The sequence below is a fragment of the Solea solea genome, chromosome 1 (genome assembly GCF_958295425.1).
Source record: "Solea solea chromosome 1, fSolSol10.1, whole genome shotgun sequence".
Taxonomy (NCBI): Eukaryota; Metazoa; Chordata; class Actinopteri; order Pleuronectiformes; family Soleidae; genus Solea; species Solea solea.
The window spans coordinates 34,205,429-34,221,302 of NC_081134.1; the positions used below are offsets into that span (position 1 = coordinate 34,205,429).

A 15,874-nucleotide genomic window follows, 5' to 3' on the forward strand; every position below is an offset into this window, starting at 1 on the left:
GGGAAAGCTCAAGCTGTGATATCCAGCAGAATCAAAAAGAGGGAAGGAAAATGAGGCAGCAAGGAAAGAAGTTGTTTGGAGGCAGCTGTTACAGGTTTCTCTTGAGCCAAAGCAAGGGTGCAAAAGTTGGAGAAGGGTTAAGATGCAGCCATCGTTGGCAGAGACAGGCAGTTAGCTGGGGAGCTGCAAGGCGATTTGCAATTTACCTTTTTCTCTTTGAGGGGCAACAAGGCCCCCGGTCTTAGCTCTCTGATTTGTGGTTCAATTCGAGAGGGAGGTTCTACCAAATTTTTCACCCCTAAATCCTTAACTGTGCACTTCTGGAAGACCTGAAGAGTGAAAAAAAGTGAGAGGGGGAGGACAGGGACAAGGATTTTGGGGAGGGGAGGAGTTTGAGTTTCTTCACAACTGCCACAACTAGAAAAACCCAAACCTGAAAACATTACACTCAAAATCAAACTGCTTTGCCACCACAGGAAGAAACAATAAGCAACCCATTCCCACATGGCAAAATCAAGGACCTTTCATTGGACCCATAACTGTGGGTGTTGGTTCGCATGTTTTGTGTCGTGCATCTTACCTGCAGTTCTGCCATGATCTTGTCTCCTTCGTCCTCCTCGTCTCTACTAACAGAGGCAGTAACAGGAGGAGGGGTTGTCGGCTTTGGCTTTGTCTCTGGTGGAACCTTGACAGGCTTGGATTGGGGAGTGGGAGGTGGGACCTCCTCTTCACCCTCCTGCAAGAAGTGATCGTGTCATTATTAACTCCAAATCAAACAGCAAAAGTTAAGCTATTGCAATTAAGGAGTCAAAAGCCAAGGATGTGCTCTCATCTCCCCTGCCAGACTAACCTGAGCTGAGATGGATTCCTTCCTGCTGGTGTAGACCACCTCACCAGAGCGTGTGGTGGTCATGCCCGAGTTGGAGCTGGAGAAGGTCTTCCTCGGAGGAGGCGGTGGTGGTGGAGACTTGTTGGACTTCTCAGACACTTGCTTGGTAGAAATGTCGAGGGGCGGGGGCTTATTGGAGGTCTTGGAAGGTCTCTCCACGACTGGCTTGGCTGGTTTCTCCATTGGAGGCTTTGGAAGTTTCTCAGGCCCCTTTTTGGCTGTCAGGGAGTCAGGTTCAGACCGAGCCTCTTCTGTCACACATTTTAAAGGAAGACATACTTTACAGTGTGTTCACACGAGATATATGTCATTTTATGTGTTATATTTGTACCTGAATGTGATTCCACAAGTTTGTGGGACATGGTTTGTTCACAGCTGGCACCAGGTGGCAGTACTGAGTTCTCTTCAACCTCGAGACTGGGAATACCCTTCATCATGTTGGCCTGGGCCTCCTGGAGGATCTTCTCAAACTCTTTTCCATTGTAATGACCCATGTTCTGCCTCCTCTCTTCCCACTCCTTCTCTGCTGCCTACAAATCACAGAGAAGAACAAAGGGGTAAAAAAAAGAAGGACAAATCTAAATACAGTAAGATAAGTAAGATGACACGATAAAATAATGCAAAATAATTGGCTGATTCTTACTTATTTATGTAAGTTAACATGATTTGGTCTTTGAAATTTGATAAATGCTGCCAAGTCAGTGACAGATAATATATTTAATGCAAAAGTTAATTACTTTATTGTACTTTTGTTGTTTATAGATAAACTGTAATAAGAAAAATCTATGAAGAATCGGACAAAATAAATCCACATACCTCTATGGACATAACTCTGGTTTTGCTTTTGCTTTTGTCCTTATTGATCTGCAGCTCCTCAATGACAAGATCCTGGTTGCCATTATTTACTGGTGTCATCTTCTGACGGAGGTGACTTGTTGGTTCCAAGGTCGTGTCTTTGGGAGACTCCCTGCCCTGACTCTTGATTGGGTTGGGACTGGGCCCCTGGGTAGGGCTCAAGGCCGCAGACTGCTGGGACTGCTGCATGAGGACCGGGGAGCTCTGGACGTGATGGATGACCACCGGGGAGGAGGGCATCACCTCTGACCTGACGGTGGAGCTCTGGTGATCCAGTGAGGCTGAGGAGGAGCTGGGCTGAACGGGTGCTAAGGGAGCATCAACAGGAGCCTCTGAAGCAGCTGCCGTTAGGCTGTAATCCACTGGGATATTAGCAGACGGATCAGGAGTCTTCTGGGAGCCCTCAGTAGCATGTCTGCAGTAGGGATGGAAAAAGGCAGAAATCAATTTTATATCCCAATTAGAATTTATGGTTTTGTTGATTTTCTCATACAGATTAGAAGCACACCAAACCCTGTAATAAAGTTGGAAGAAAATGTTGATTAATTCTGACAGGAAGGATAAAAACACCACCAAACACTATGATTTAGTGTCTCATGGTTTGGCAGCCATGCATGTTTTAGATAAAAGACAAGGGAAGTCATAGAGAGAGCAACAGGGAAGAAAAAAAAAAGTCCAGAGTGAGTTTGGAGTCTGTGACATTTCGAAATGGAAATGATGTGCTGCAGTGTCCACCGAATTAATTCACTTATCGGTTCAGTGGAAGGGATGAGAGTAAATCAAGCAGGACGCCATATGAGTCTGTCCACGCGGACTGACCTCTGTAATGGAATGAGGGCTGGCTCTCTGCGATCGTCTAACAGCACAATCTCCCACATGCTGCGAGTCGCTCAGCACAATAACTGTTCTTTTAATCGCCAAGTCCCTCTGTCATCCTCGTCCACCACACCGTGGAAACTGTTCCTCTCGATCCCTACTTTCTCTACTTATATAGTATTTATATATATATATAGTTATGGATAGTGGTCCTTTACCTTCTGAGACCGCTGAGTGTGTCAGTCAGGCCTTTGACCCTTTTCAGCATGCTGTCCAGTTTGTGAGGTTCCTCCTTCAAAAACTTGACGGCTTCTACTTCCACCCTGAGCACAGCCCGCATTCTGGTCTGGAGGGCTGGGAACTCTCCTGGAGAAATTACAAAACACTCATTGTCGCCACACTGTATTTCATATTCTCTACATATTTAGGGCGACCAGCTCATTGAAGTGCTGTGCAATTGGATAAAGTCCAACATTTTGAATCATTATCTAAATTTACGCCACATGAACAAACAAATATTGCATAATGCGTTTTACAGGTCTCTTGTTTGGTTTAATTTACGTCACACGTCATCGCCTCGACACTCACTTTGCCTATTTGACCGTCTTGTTTGTCGTGTTAGGCGTTAATAGCTAATTTGTGTCTTACCTTTGAGCCCCGCCAGAGATTCTCCCACCTTCCTCAGAGTCACCGCTCCCTCTTCCACATCCTTCAGAGTCACAACTCTGTGTGTTGCGGCTGAGTCCTTCTGCAAAGAGCCGACATACTGCTCCAGGTCGCTGCAGAGACAAACATACAAAGAGATATATTGTACTAATCACGCTGTAATTCCTTATTTGTTGACGATATACTGACATTATTGCAATGGGGGACACACAGTATTTACTGTACGACTCTTTACAAACACCAGGGGGCAGAGCACAATCATTTAAAGACCACACAGAGTAACTGATTGGGCAAAGGTGAAAGCAGACTATAAAAAAAAAGAAGAGAATGAGTAATATGTAAAACATGTCCCAGGATTAACAAGGATAGAAACTTTCCCACTGTGCACTGCACTTCCCCGTGTAAATCAGACTGCTTAAACTAGATTGGTTTGAGCTCTTCCCAAACCCCATAAATGTTTATGCATCAAATGAGAGCACATTTGTGACAGGACACTTCCTCACAGAGAAAACACATCATCATCGTGCTCGAGAAAAGTGGTTACTCTGAGGGGGAAATGTGCCGAACGATAACATTGTGTGCAAAAGTGGGATTGCATGAGAGCCGACTAACATGGCGTGTCATTGTGTGACCAGGTACCCAGGAGAAAAACCCTTTCTTCGACGTCCCCCTTAAGGGAGCGGGGAAAGGCAAGAACAGGACCATTTTTGTTAAATGCCCGGCTGTGTCAAGGCCTGTTGGTAATTGGAACGATGATGGGAAATTCCAGCCGAAGATAAAGGAAACAAATTTCCCTTTTGTATCCAAACCTCCCAAACACAAAAAAAAAACAGATACAGAATGCGATTCATATTGTACATCTCACAGATTCTCTATCAAAGTACTTAAGGCAGCCTTTGTTTGAGGAGAAACACTGTGTGTTTTAAATATTCCTTTCCATACGCTGTTAATTACTGTTGTCAAAGTATACGATCCAAAACATGTGACTTAAAAGCTTTGCAAAGTGTTCCCATGAGTCCAGATTGTTTACAATCCCAGGCGCATTATCAGTGTTGTAGTTTGGAGCAGGATGTTGTGCACGCTGTCCAGATTAATGGCTGAATGCTGCAAATGTTACGGCGTATATTTTATCATTCTGTAGTTTATACTCGTTTCCGATGAATATTTCATGAATATTATACTGTATGCCTCTGTAAGTGTTAGTCATTTGTTTATTTGTCCGTCTGAAACCAAGCTAAATGTGCTGCACGGCCCTTTGATGAAAGATATTATTAATCTCGACAAGGTCTTCCAAATTAAATAAATGAATAATAATTTAAAAAATGTAATATCACATTTCTGATATTTCAGCTTCTTAAATGAGAATATTTTCTGGTTCCTTTGCTCCATATAACAAAGAAATCATTCAAACTGAATAATGTTTGGCTTTTGGACAAGAAAACAAGATGAGACTGATTTTGATTTGAGAACAACATCCTTTTCAGACATTTTATGGACCAAACGATTAATTGATTAATGGAGAAAATAATCGACAGATCAATCGATTATGAAAAATAATCGTATTTCAGTCCTAGCAGTAACATGAAATAAAATCATAGTTTTTTTTATTAGAAAAGATACCCCTCATCCTGTATCACAATGACATGAGTGTGGACATTTGGCCTAATTTCCAGAATCCCCCCTTAGCAAATGTCAAGGCTTGTGACAGTAGCCGTGTAGCCACGGTAACTAAGAGCTTAATCCACCTACATCCACCTGTAGATTTCCCCGTCTGCATCATCTGTTGTCATTGTGTTTTTTACTATTATTATTATTAATATTATTGTTATTGCAGCAGCATGTGTTCAGCACCGTCTGGGCCCGAGCAAGACAACACGGTTCCACCTCACTTGTAAACATCCAAACAGAACGAATGCTCCCTGTCAGCGCCGTGCTGTAAGTGAATTAAAAATAAGAGCAGGGCAATTACTCCACTGTTGAGTTCATCATTGTTGCAGACTGGTGTCTCTCGGAGGCAGACGCTGCCTGCCTGTATAAACCTGTGGGCTGTAATTTGTAGGGCGTTGGCTCGTCAAAGAGTCGAGGGTTGAGTGGCTCAGGTGGGCTGATAAAAATGAAGCCTTTTGGGGATTTTCCTGGAAATGGAAGCACCTCGAGTGGAGCTGGAGCTGCATGTACTGAAGCGACTCTAATGATTTTTTCCAGGGCTTTAATCATGGAAGGAGTTAAAACCAACAATTGTGCTCTCTCCTTGGCTGCCCCTGTAACCATAATACAAAGCAGCGCCCTCTTCAGCTGGATCACAAATGAAATAGAGGAAAAAACTCTTATTTTATGTCTTCAAATAAATTTGCAGAACTCTTCCCAGCCTTTTACTCAAGATTTATATCCACTATAGGCTACAAGTATAAAGAGTGGCTGGTTTACATATTCAAAATGATATTAGGTGCAACATAAGTGGCAGTTTAAGTAGTCAGAAATGTTTTCTTGATTGTTTTGTTGTTGCATGATTGTGGAAAAACTTTGGTTTAGCAGATTTTGTTTGTCAGACTAGGACAATTATTTCTTTAATGTCTTGTAAACCCACAAGGGTTGGGCACTTTAGTGCATGACACATAAAAAAAAAAGATTTATCAGCTATATGCACAAATTCACTCTCGTAACAGTTTATACCACGGAGCAACGATTTGTCATCCCTAAAAAGTGGGTGCCCATAAAAAGGTTTGGGAAACACTGCAGACGAAAACATCCACTGCAGCCGTTATAAAGCATACTGTTAAGTTTATTATGGAAGGAAATCAGTAAATTTCCCACAGGCTTACCCAAGTTGTGTGAGGACGCGCTCCTCGAGTCCCAAGTACTTGTGCCTGTCTTCTTCCACCAAAGCTCTCTGCTTCTGGACTGGATCCTCTAGACGCCGCATGGCCTCTGCGAGTTTGACAGTGATTTCCTGCTCCGTTCGCTTCAGCTGAACCCGCAGCGCCTCCTGGTTCTGGAGCTGAGGGGGGGAAACACATGCTTTTCAATGTCTTTCAGACGCACAATCGCTCACATACAGGTGAATATGTGAACTTACAGCTTTCATAAGTTAATAAGAAGGAGAAAGAGGTCTTGCCTGCAGCTGTCTCATCTGATGGAGTTGCACCCTGAGGTCAGAAACGTTCTTCCTGAACTGCAGGAGGTTGAGTTTCAGTGGAAGTGAGCCCTTGTCTGGTGGGGCTGCACTGCTTTTTGGAGCCATAACTGGGGAACCACCTGGACCAGGAGTAAAAAGCATGCACAGTTTGAAGTTTGCTTCCTAAAAATTACGACTGTACTAATATATAAAGCAATATAATATTATTGCTGAAACCTTAGGAACACTGTGGAGACATCTCGGTTAACAGTAGTGCTTATCGTGTCACTAAATTACACTGACGTATTGTGCAAGCACATCAAAAAGAGGGAAGATAATTTCATTCCAAGTGGGAGTATAATACCTTGTTCTTTTCAAAATCCTCATTACATCATCCTGTGTGACGTGACACTACAAATTATCAGTTAGGTTGTTTGTAGATTTTTCCCTGGAAACACACCGACCTTACTTAATATTTCTTACTTTCAATAATAATAATAATTGCCTGACCTCTGTGTGGTGTCATCATTTTTCCTCTGAACAGAAAGTAGAGATTTACACACCCTCATATTGGCTGCGCCCCTGAAATGTCTGTCAACCGATTTGGGCATTTTATTTACCGCCAGAGACGTAGGAGAGGTCGAAACCATGGAAACCAAGGGTATTAATATACAAGGTCTGAGTGAGAGTCCCTAAACGGCCCCACCATGATAAATAACTTAATTCAGCAGGAGTTTAAAAACACGTCAATCATGTGAGATGATTTAATATCAATGAATGAATCCAAAAAATGATATTTCTTCAGAGTAGACTTAAATAAAACACTTCCATAATATTCGTTCACACAAATTACAGAAGACCATTTTGTCACTTATCCCCAAGAACAGGTTTTAACTATTTCCCCCCGAGGACTACTTTACTGGTTTAAAGCAGTTCCCAGGTTGTGAAAGACATACGAGTGTTGAATTTTTAAAATGTAATTTTCCAAAAACTGTAACGACTACAAATAAAAATCCAGCCGGACTTCATTTTAATGGGTCCGATGCATAAATATTAAAGATGACTTGGAATACAGACAATAAAATCCACAACAATTTATATAGCGGGACTAATAAAAACCAACAGATAAGCTATTTAATATATTAGACAATTGATTTTAATTGTTTTATTACCGTTGGATTGCTTGTGTGATTTTATTTCGCCGCGTAAAAGCACCTTGGTGTGCGCATATTTGCATGAAACGTGACATAAAAAGATTATTATGGTCCTTTGTTAAATTGAGATGGATTTAAGCCAAAAGCTATTCATAGAAACGTCATGAAAACCTGTGAACGACACTCCTTGAAATCTAAGATGCATTTAACACAGGACGTGTCCTCAAATGTGAGCAACAGAGTAGGTCAGGAAATGTTCCTTTGACACAGACTCAACCCTCTGCTGGGACAGTAACAGAACAAACTTTTTGTCTTCATAATCCCAAAACTCCACTGTCATTGTGTCAACCTTGCAAACTACCTAACAGCTGTCCAGACCTGAAGTACAGGTTGCAATGCAAACTGCTGCTTGTGTTTTGGGCCTCAGGGACACATTGTCCATCAAAAGTAGTCCAGGCTTTGTGACAACGATAAAGAAGCAATTGAGAGGTGGAAAATGAAACACTAGTGAGATAAAAACACACACACACACACACACACATTATCTGATGCTTTGAAGCTTAGCTCAAGCCCAACATAACAAGTAAATGCCTCTGCACATGCAGTCGTGTCATGACATTAACTCTCCCAGTGTTGTGTTTTCCTCTCTGCCATTTTTTTTTTTATCAAATCTGGATCTCGCCAACAGACTGCTGCAGAACAGAGATTGAATCGCTGAATCATCTTGGCAGGCTCGGAGAAGTAATAGCATCGCGTTTTAAGAAGTGCTTTGAGGGGGTTTGTGTTAGCCCGACGACCGGCTCTCGTCTCTGAACTCCTATTAAAAGTGGATCTACGAGGGAAAGGACTGTGAGGGATGACAAGCAAAGAAGCCTAACTTTGTTTTGCCTCCCTCATTGCAGACCGTTGAGTGACACTGACGTGTGGGCTTGTCTGCACAAGATATTATGGCACTTGAAGATTTGTCTTTTAAGAAACAGTCATAGGATTACATGGACTAACAGTGATACTAACCTGAGCTATGTGAACTGTGAGCCGGAGATGATGTCTTTGGCGGTCTCTCGCTGCAGCCAAAGGAGGGAAAAAAAATCATTAGAGCAGGATTTTGACAGGAAAAAATTGCCTGTTCTGCATTAACATGTTAGTATTTGTAAAAAAAAACCAAAAACATGACAACAAAGTATGATGGGAAAGAGTGACCAAGCAGAGAGGTTTAAGATGTTAATGATGTTAACAAGACCTCATCAGTGTTTAAACAGGGAGCGACAGACTCACTGCAGTCACAGTCATAGCATTTAGACTAGCTGTCAGGCAAACATTAACACAGAGTCTCCACACGCAAGATCCAAATGCAAAGAGTTGAAATGCAGCAAGATAACCCATACATAGTGGCCCTTTATCTAGAGAGTAAATGACTTCCCTATCAGATCCACAGTCAAACCTATTTCCTCTTCACGAGATGCTATTTCACCTGAGTGTTTGGAATGGCCATTAAAGGAGGGATACTTTATCTTTTCCTACTCCGGCTGCAGAGCCAGGCTTTTTTCATTTGAGACTGTGTTTACCCTGATGCCTCATTCTGTGATTGCTTACCTTGGAGGCTCCTTGGTGCCACTACTTTTTGGCCCCTTACAAAGTGCATGCTGAACAAGACCAGTCAAGCTGGCAATCTGTTGCTCCATAGCCTTCATTCGCTGTCTGCAGAAACATCAGAAAATTCTACTTTCAACACGGAAGCCTACTGTATAATAATATCACAGCTGCCACCAGAGCAAACATTCGCTCAGAATTAAAATGGGAGGTCTGTAACAGAATAATCAATTGTTTTTTAATAAGCTGACAATGGATCTTTTTTGTTATACCGCGGATGAACTGCACAGGAGGGAATCATTTTGCGATTGATCAGCAATTACGGCCCGAGTAAATATTGCTTCCGGTCAAATCTGGTTCCCGAATTGCAACAGCACTCGACTCGGACTCTTCACAATCAAAGAGTTCAAACAAAGCTGGAAAACTCAAGGAAACAGAAGATCTCAAATGTTGACACTGGGATGTTTAAGTCCTGCTGTTTTAGTGTCCCATCTGCCGCTAAGAGAAGAGTGAAAGGTCAATTTGAAAAATACACTGCCTTAAGAAAGCCAAACATCAGACGGGGTGAGTCATGAACCTCACACTGAGATTGCTTGGTGAGCCTTGCGGCTGTTTTTTTTGTTTCCAAATGCCATCATTTATCTTATAGGGTTTGTTTTTTTTAGCTGTGCTATTGACAAAAGACAGACACCCATGTGGTTTACGTGGGCACAGCAATGCCTAACCTCGGTGTCGTACAGCACAGTTCACATGGAGCCATGAGTGTTTATTTTGACAGCACTTTCTCATTCAAATTCCCTCACATTCTCAAGAAATCTCTACTGGGTGCGTTTGTGCTGTAAAGCTGGTTCAGTTTGATCCGACTGTCTGATTGGGCCATTTCAATTTTTCCAACCTGGACAATATTTTTCTTTGGTTTTTCCCAAATATGCACATAAACCCTGTCACGTCCATGTTTTTGAACCCTCACTTGCCCGACTCTTTCTGTGTTTATGTGCTCTCAGTTAGAGAGTAGCCAAACCTAAGCCAGGTATGAAAATTAAAACTGTATAAACGCCACAGAAGGAACGTTGTTATTCCAAAAATGAAAGAGTAGCAGAATAATATACAGTGGTTGACCGGGTTTTTTAGATATTATCTTGTTGCGGTGTTTGGGTCAGCATTTGCTGGTTTTCAGAGATTAAACAGCGACAGTGAAAACAACGGTCAGATATCTGAGCTGTTTGTTTACATACAAACCAAACTGATGCATAATCGTGTGCATTAGTCTGGGGACACGTTATGTTTTTTTGTCTTCCCGTCACGGATGGTGTAAATGAATCAGGAAACCAGCAGCTCGTGGTTAGGGTGAAACTGGGATGCAGAGTTAGTCCATACTCCCATGCAAGGGTCTAAACCCTAATCTGAAAAATCTACGCCTCTTTCATATCATGCCCAGTTCCTCTGAGGCTTACCGTGTCTGATGTTCACCAGCAGGCGGAACAGGCCCCAGGGGATGACCCGGGAGGTCTGACACCACAGGTGATGTCATGCTGTTACGGGGCTTGGTCCCTGCCACGTCCTCCTTCCTGAAGGACTGGCGCACTGGTGAGCCTCTCTCCATGGGAACTCCGTGAGGTGGAATGCCATGAGGATGAGGAGGCCCTCCGTGGATGTCAATCATCCGTACTTCAGCCATTCTGTGAGGGGATGGTGGAGGAGTCTTGGAGCCCAAAGTAGGCAGCTGACTGTTTCTGGACTTCTGTCTGTACAGCGACGGGTGATCTACAGTGTCCGTGGGGCTGGGCCCACCGTACGAGCTTGTGGAGCGGATGGAGGCACGGTGAAATCCTCCCATTACATGTTCTGGACCATCCAACCCAGGGCTGGGGTGCGGTCCATGAGCAGATGCCATGCTCAGTCGTCCCTCCTGGAGTAGGTATGGATCAGCATACAGCCCCTCATTTCCTCTGGAGAGAGTATGGCTCTTACCTCCCATGTTCTCATCAGGCTTGACATCCCGTCTCTCCAGGATGGCGCTGGGACAAGGTGAGTTGGAGCGCACCGAAGGGTTGGCAGTGGACAGTCGGTCCCTCGGCATTGTGGCGCTGCTTGGTAAGGAGCCTGGACGGGAGCCAAATGGAATTCTGGAGGGGGATGGGGGCATGGAGTGTGGAGATGGGGGGATCCCACCCTGCATTGGATGGTGTGGTTGGGGACCCATGGGTGGTTGTCTCAGAGGGTGCTGTCCATCATTGTGCATCTAAAAGCAAGCAACACAAAAGCCATACGCGTTATTGCACGAGATAATGCTAAACTATAATCATTTCTAGTTTAAATACTGCATAGAAATCCCTTCATTTTAAGGATTACTCCGAAAACCGGGAGCTTTAGCTACTGTTTATTTTGTCAATAACCTGAATCTCTGGACCTCAGTTTCGCTGGAAACAAAAACATCCATCTAACTCAGTTGGCACTGTTGCTTTTTCGGAGAAAATGCACTTACAAGCTACTATCCTTGGGCACATAGCGTTTCACTCATAGTCCTGGGTATTATACACATACGCTTCTATAAAATAATACTACAATGCAAGAACACAAGATTCTTTCTTGGGGCCAAAAACAGCAGCTTTTTCTCCTCCCCGGTGATTACCCGGTGTTTTTTCACATTGCAAAGTCGTTCTTTCTAAAAAATAGTTTTGCACCTTTCAGGCCTAAAGGGTAGCTGGTTAATTTGCAGCAAGATCCTTCTGCCAAAGACTAATTAAACAGCCAGCTAATCTGGGCCACTGCTCTTTAACCCCAGCACCCATTTAGGACCATTGAAGGCCGACGTTTAATAAAACAAATTCAAAGAGAGTGGCTTTCTGTGTTAAGGGAAACAATTTGAGCACTTAGGCTGCAGACGGTAAAAACTACAAAAGAGAGGTGAAAGTTGGGTTAGTGTGGTCGGACCAAAACATGAAAAGTTTTGCTGTGTCACATGCTTTTATTTTGACATTTTCCTTTATTCTACTAGTGGCACCTGTGGCTACTCAATTTTCAACATATCCCAGGTCTTAAACTTAATTAGTTTATTAGAAAGCATGATTACAATACATTAAGAGACTTATTTTAGCCTGTTCAAATTCCACAGAAGTAAACTTATACCTGTTGAAGTAACAGCAAAAAGAGATGTAATCAGTAAAGACCTGGAGACAATAGTGCTGTGCTGAGGAGTGTTGCATGCCAGGCCAAAATCCAATCCATCTTCCTTCCTGTCTAACTCTCTATTCCTGTCAAACAAACAAACTATTGTTCCTTTAAAGTATGACTCATGAGGCAGACCTTCTTGAGAAGACAAGTCAAAACTTAATGCAAACTTCTCTCAGAGACTTCTGCCACAGTTTTTTGCCACGGTGTGTGCTTCTTCTTTTTTCTCGCACCGAAACAGATTAATACAGTGAAAAGAACACTGAAGAGGGTGCGGCAGTGTGTAGGTGTATGTGAGAAAGTAGGTGTGTACGGGTGTGTGTAGGTGTGTGTGTGAGGGAAGGAAAACAACAACTGCTCAAATTGTACAGTAACAAAGGGCTCAGGCTTAGCTGCGATAACAAAGGGGGGGAAAAAAAGAAACTTTCTGGCAGTGACAGCACACACAGCCCCATAAATATGCCAACAACAAGTCGGACCAAGCAGCAAGAAATATAATAGGAAATTTGAGCAGCACACAACCACCATCATTAAAACCTACCGACTTCCACTACCCACGGTGCCAACACAAACAGGTTATGCAGTTATGCAGTGTAGGAGCAAACGATAGCCTCAAAAAGTCAAATAAACCTTTATTTTTCTATAGTGTCACTGCTACAGGTTAGTTCATGATGGGATTTGATGTTTGATGGTCTATAGTATCGATTATATAATGACACAGGGATCATTGATATATTGCAAGACGATGATAACTTCAGATAAAATTTGAGAATAGAAAATGCACTGAAAAGTGTAAAATGCAGGAGATGCATTCTTCACCACTGCTAAAGTCCTCCGGCAGTTACATTCTAATAACGTAACTCCAAAGCTTGGTTTTTACACGGCGTGGCACGTCCATTGCAAAGGGTGCGCCTACCATAAATGATGTCATCTCCGCTGGCGTGTGGTGCGCAAGTGTGGCGTTCTAAACTTTGTTGCAGCACTTCGTGCTTCGTGCACCTCTGTACATTTGTGACAACGCAACAGGTGCCTCCAAGGGAAGGCTGACGGCATTTACCAAACATCTCTTTTATAACATTTTATCTCCTTTAACTGTACCTGTCAAAATGTGGAATACAAGGCTTTTATCTGTTCTATTGTAAACACTTTATGCAAAGCAGACATTATCTTGCAGACATCCTGCTTATCCCTAGATCTTTTTTGTTTGTTTGATATGCCAGTGCATACCATCTGTGCAGGTCCATGCCACAGTTCCTCATATGAATATAAACAAGGCTTCATGAGGAGTTGTCTAAAAGTGATGTGATCTGTTTTCTTTTTTATTAAAACATCAATATTAGGAGACAGTATAATGATATTCAATTGGGTTATTTTTCCCTGATGTTTACGACCGCTCTTATGCATCAGTTTTAGGTTTCTCAAATGAGAGAGCTTGTGCCAACTGGAGTCAAACACTCTTCACATGGTCCTTTGTACGTTTCCTTTTAAGGCGGTTGCCTAGATTTGAAGTTTTACCATAAGTACACTTTAAGTATTTGATTGTGCACAGCTGAACCACTGCCACATTTCTGGCGTTACTGGAACCAACTTCTTTCTGCCAAAAGGCATCACTTGTCAGTCTCGAGCAGATGTTACACCTTTGGAACGGCAGCCTTCGTCAACATACTCCTAAAACAAACTGATTCAGAAATCAGCTGCTTTGAAACAAAACATACGAGTACAGGCGTGAAAAACAAACACATGAGCAACCATGTCAGGAAAAAATAAGAAAACACTGTCTGGTGGGAGGAGCAAAGACGCCTCAAACTCGACTTGCTGACTGACTTGCCGTGTCAGCAACAGAGAGACTGATTTACAAACTGCAGAGTCTCAGAGTCAGCCAAGCTAAACAGATAAAGAGCTGGAAGCATGGCCGGGAATACTGCTGCGTACCTGTGCTGCTGACGAGGACGATTGTAGCCGGTGGATAATTATGATATTTTATTCGTAAATGTATGCAATGCAAACTAAATTTAGATTCCACACTCGAAGGCGAGCGCATCAGGGACGTCAGTCCATAAATGAATCTCCCTGTTTACGAAACATCTCCAGTAGCTATGTGTACACAACATCACTTCTGACTATGAATACAAAACACTGCTTTGGGCTCAGTCTCTTCTTTTTTTTAGTATGGGTTAATATTTCAAATGGTTTGCTGCTTTTTCTTCAAATAAAATGTGACAAAATGAGACACTTCAAAGGCAAGAGAATGCGTTTCACTCTGTCAGTCTAAAGCCCATGCTACTTATCACGTTACTTATCAGTTACTGTATACATCTGACCACCGTTATCATTCTCCGACCAGACAAGAAAGCTGTTTTTTTAAAGATTAGCGGAGACGGCTACATTTGACCAGAAAACCAGGCAACTCTGGATACGTTTAAATCTGCTCTGATTCTCTGAATTCCTGCAAGACAAGAAGACAATCTGACACGTACCCAGATTACCTCCCCCAACACTCAATCCCAGGTTGTTTGAACAGGTGTCCAGCTCATTAGTTGGCAGTATTTGCCCTTTTGCTTCAGTTTCCATCTTATTATTAAACCAGATTGCCAAGAAAGTAATTCAAGGTAAAACAAAAAGGGTTAAAAATCTAATCTTTCTGTCCTATGCTGCACAAACGTTCCAATTCCTTGTATCTATGACATCTGCGACTTTGGTTAAACAGTGGCAGACCTATCTTGGCATCAATCTTCTTTGGCGCCTCTTTCTACTGCAAGATACTGTTTGCATAAGAGCCCTAAGAGGGTTTCCTCACTTCTCTTGCAGCATTGTTCATCCAGCACACGATATATTTCTCAAAACTGAACAAAAACCTCCTCGAGACATAAAATTCTTACGAGAGATGCGAGTTTTAAGAACTTTTCTTGCCTGTAAATTGTTCGCTTTCTTTTTTTTTTAATGTCAACTGTCTTTTGTTCACTTCCCCTCGAAGGACGCGTCAGAAACAGTCAGCTGAAGCAGCTCACCTGTCAGCAGCAGAAAATAACAAGCACCTGCAGCACCTCAAAGCCACCGCGCCGTCTGAACTATGACTTCTAAAACCATCATCATGGAGGCCTCTTCACTTTCACGTCACACTAGCATACAGTATAGGCAACGGAAGATTATAGCTAAGGTTCATCTGTATTTTGAAGTATCAAAACAGCACTGTTAACACATGTTATCTGGACATTTGCTGCAGGATGGAGAAGAGCAGCAGGTCAGAAACCGGGTCATGTGGAACAGAGCACATTACATGTGCTAATCTAGGGGTTTATTAATTAATTTAACTATAAATAATATGTTGGTTGAAAGTTTTGTTATTTGACTTTTGCAGCATGACTTAAAATATCACAAATAACCTGCAGCTTCAACAGGGTGTTGTGGTTAAGAGAAAAAACAGGAAAATTAAATGAAAACATACATATATAAACATTTTTTTCTATATATACACAGTATGGCTGTATTCATTTTTAAAAACTAAATTATTTATAAAGTTTTTTTTTTGTTTGCAATACAGACTTAAGGAAATGTTGAATTCAATAATAAGACCTTATTTCTAAAAGTATCAAAGAAAAATAACCACATTTATTCCTA

General features: G+C 42.3%; 1 protein-coding gene across 16 annotated transcripts in view; it reads right to left on the reverse strand.

The window, feature by feature from the left end:
• si:ch211-285f17.1 (sickle tail protein homolog) overlaps positions 1–15,874 on the reverse strand; it is a 105,251-nt gene that overhangs the window by 6,161 nt on the left and 83,216 nt on the right. For 12 of the 16 annotated variants that reach the window (XM_058631684.1, XM_058631614.1, XM_058631669.1 and 9 more), the window contains 12 exons: positions 10,540–11,327; positions 9,089–9,193; positions 8,510–8,559; positions 6,342–6,481; positions 6,049–6,224; positions 3,209–3,339; positions 2,779–2,926; positions 1,706–2,159; positions 1,221–1,419; positions 851–1,140; positions 581–736; positions 207–329 (listed from right to left, as the gene is read on the reverse strand). In XM_058631684.1, the coding sequence (XP_058487667.1) occupies positions 207–329; positions 581–736; positions 851–1,140; positions 1,221–1,419; positions 1,706–2,159; positions 2,779–2,926; positions 3,209–3,339; positions 6,049–6,224; positions 6,342–6,481; positions 8,510–8,559; positions 9,089–9,193; positions 10,540–11,327 (2,760 nt within the window). The remainder of the gene's footprint in view (positions 1–206; positions 330–580; positions 737–850; positions 1,141–1,220; positions 1,420–1,705; positions 2,160–2,778; positions 2,927–3,208; positions 3,340–6,048; positions 6,225–6,341; positions 6,482–8,509; positions 8,560–9,088; positions 9,194–10,539; positions 11,328–15,874) is intronic. The other 4 variants (XM_058631678.1, XM_058631661.1, XM_058631621.1 and 1 more) reach the window with 3 other exon arrangements.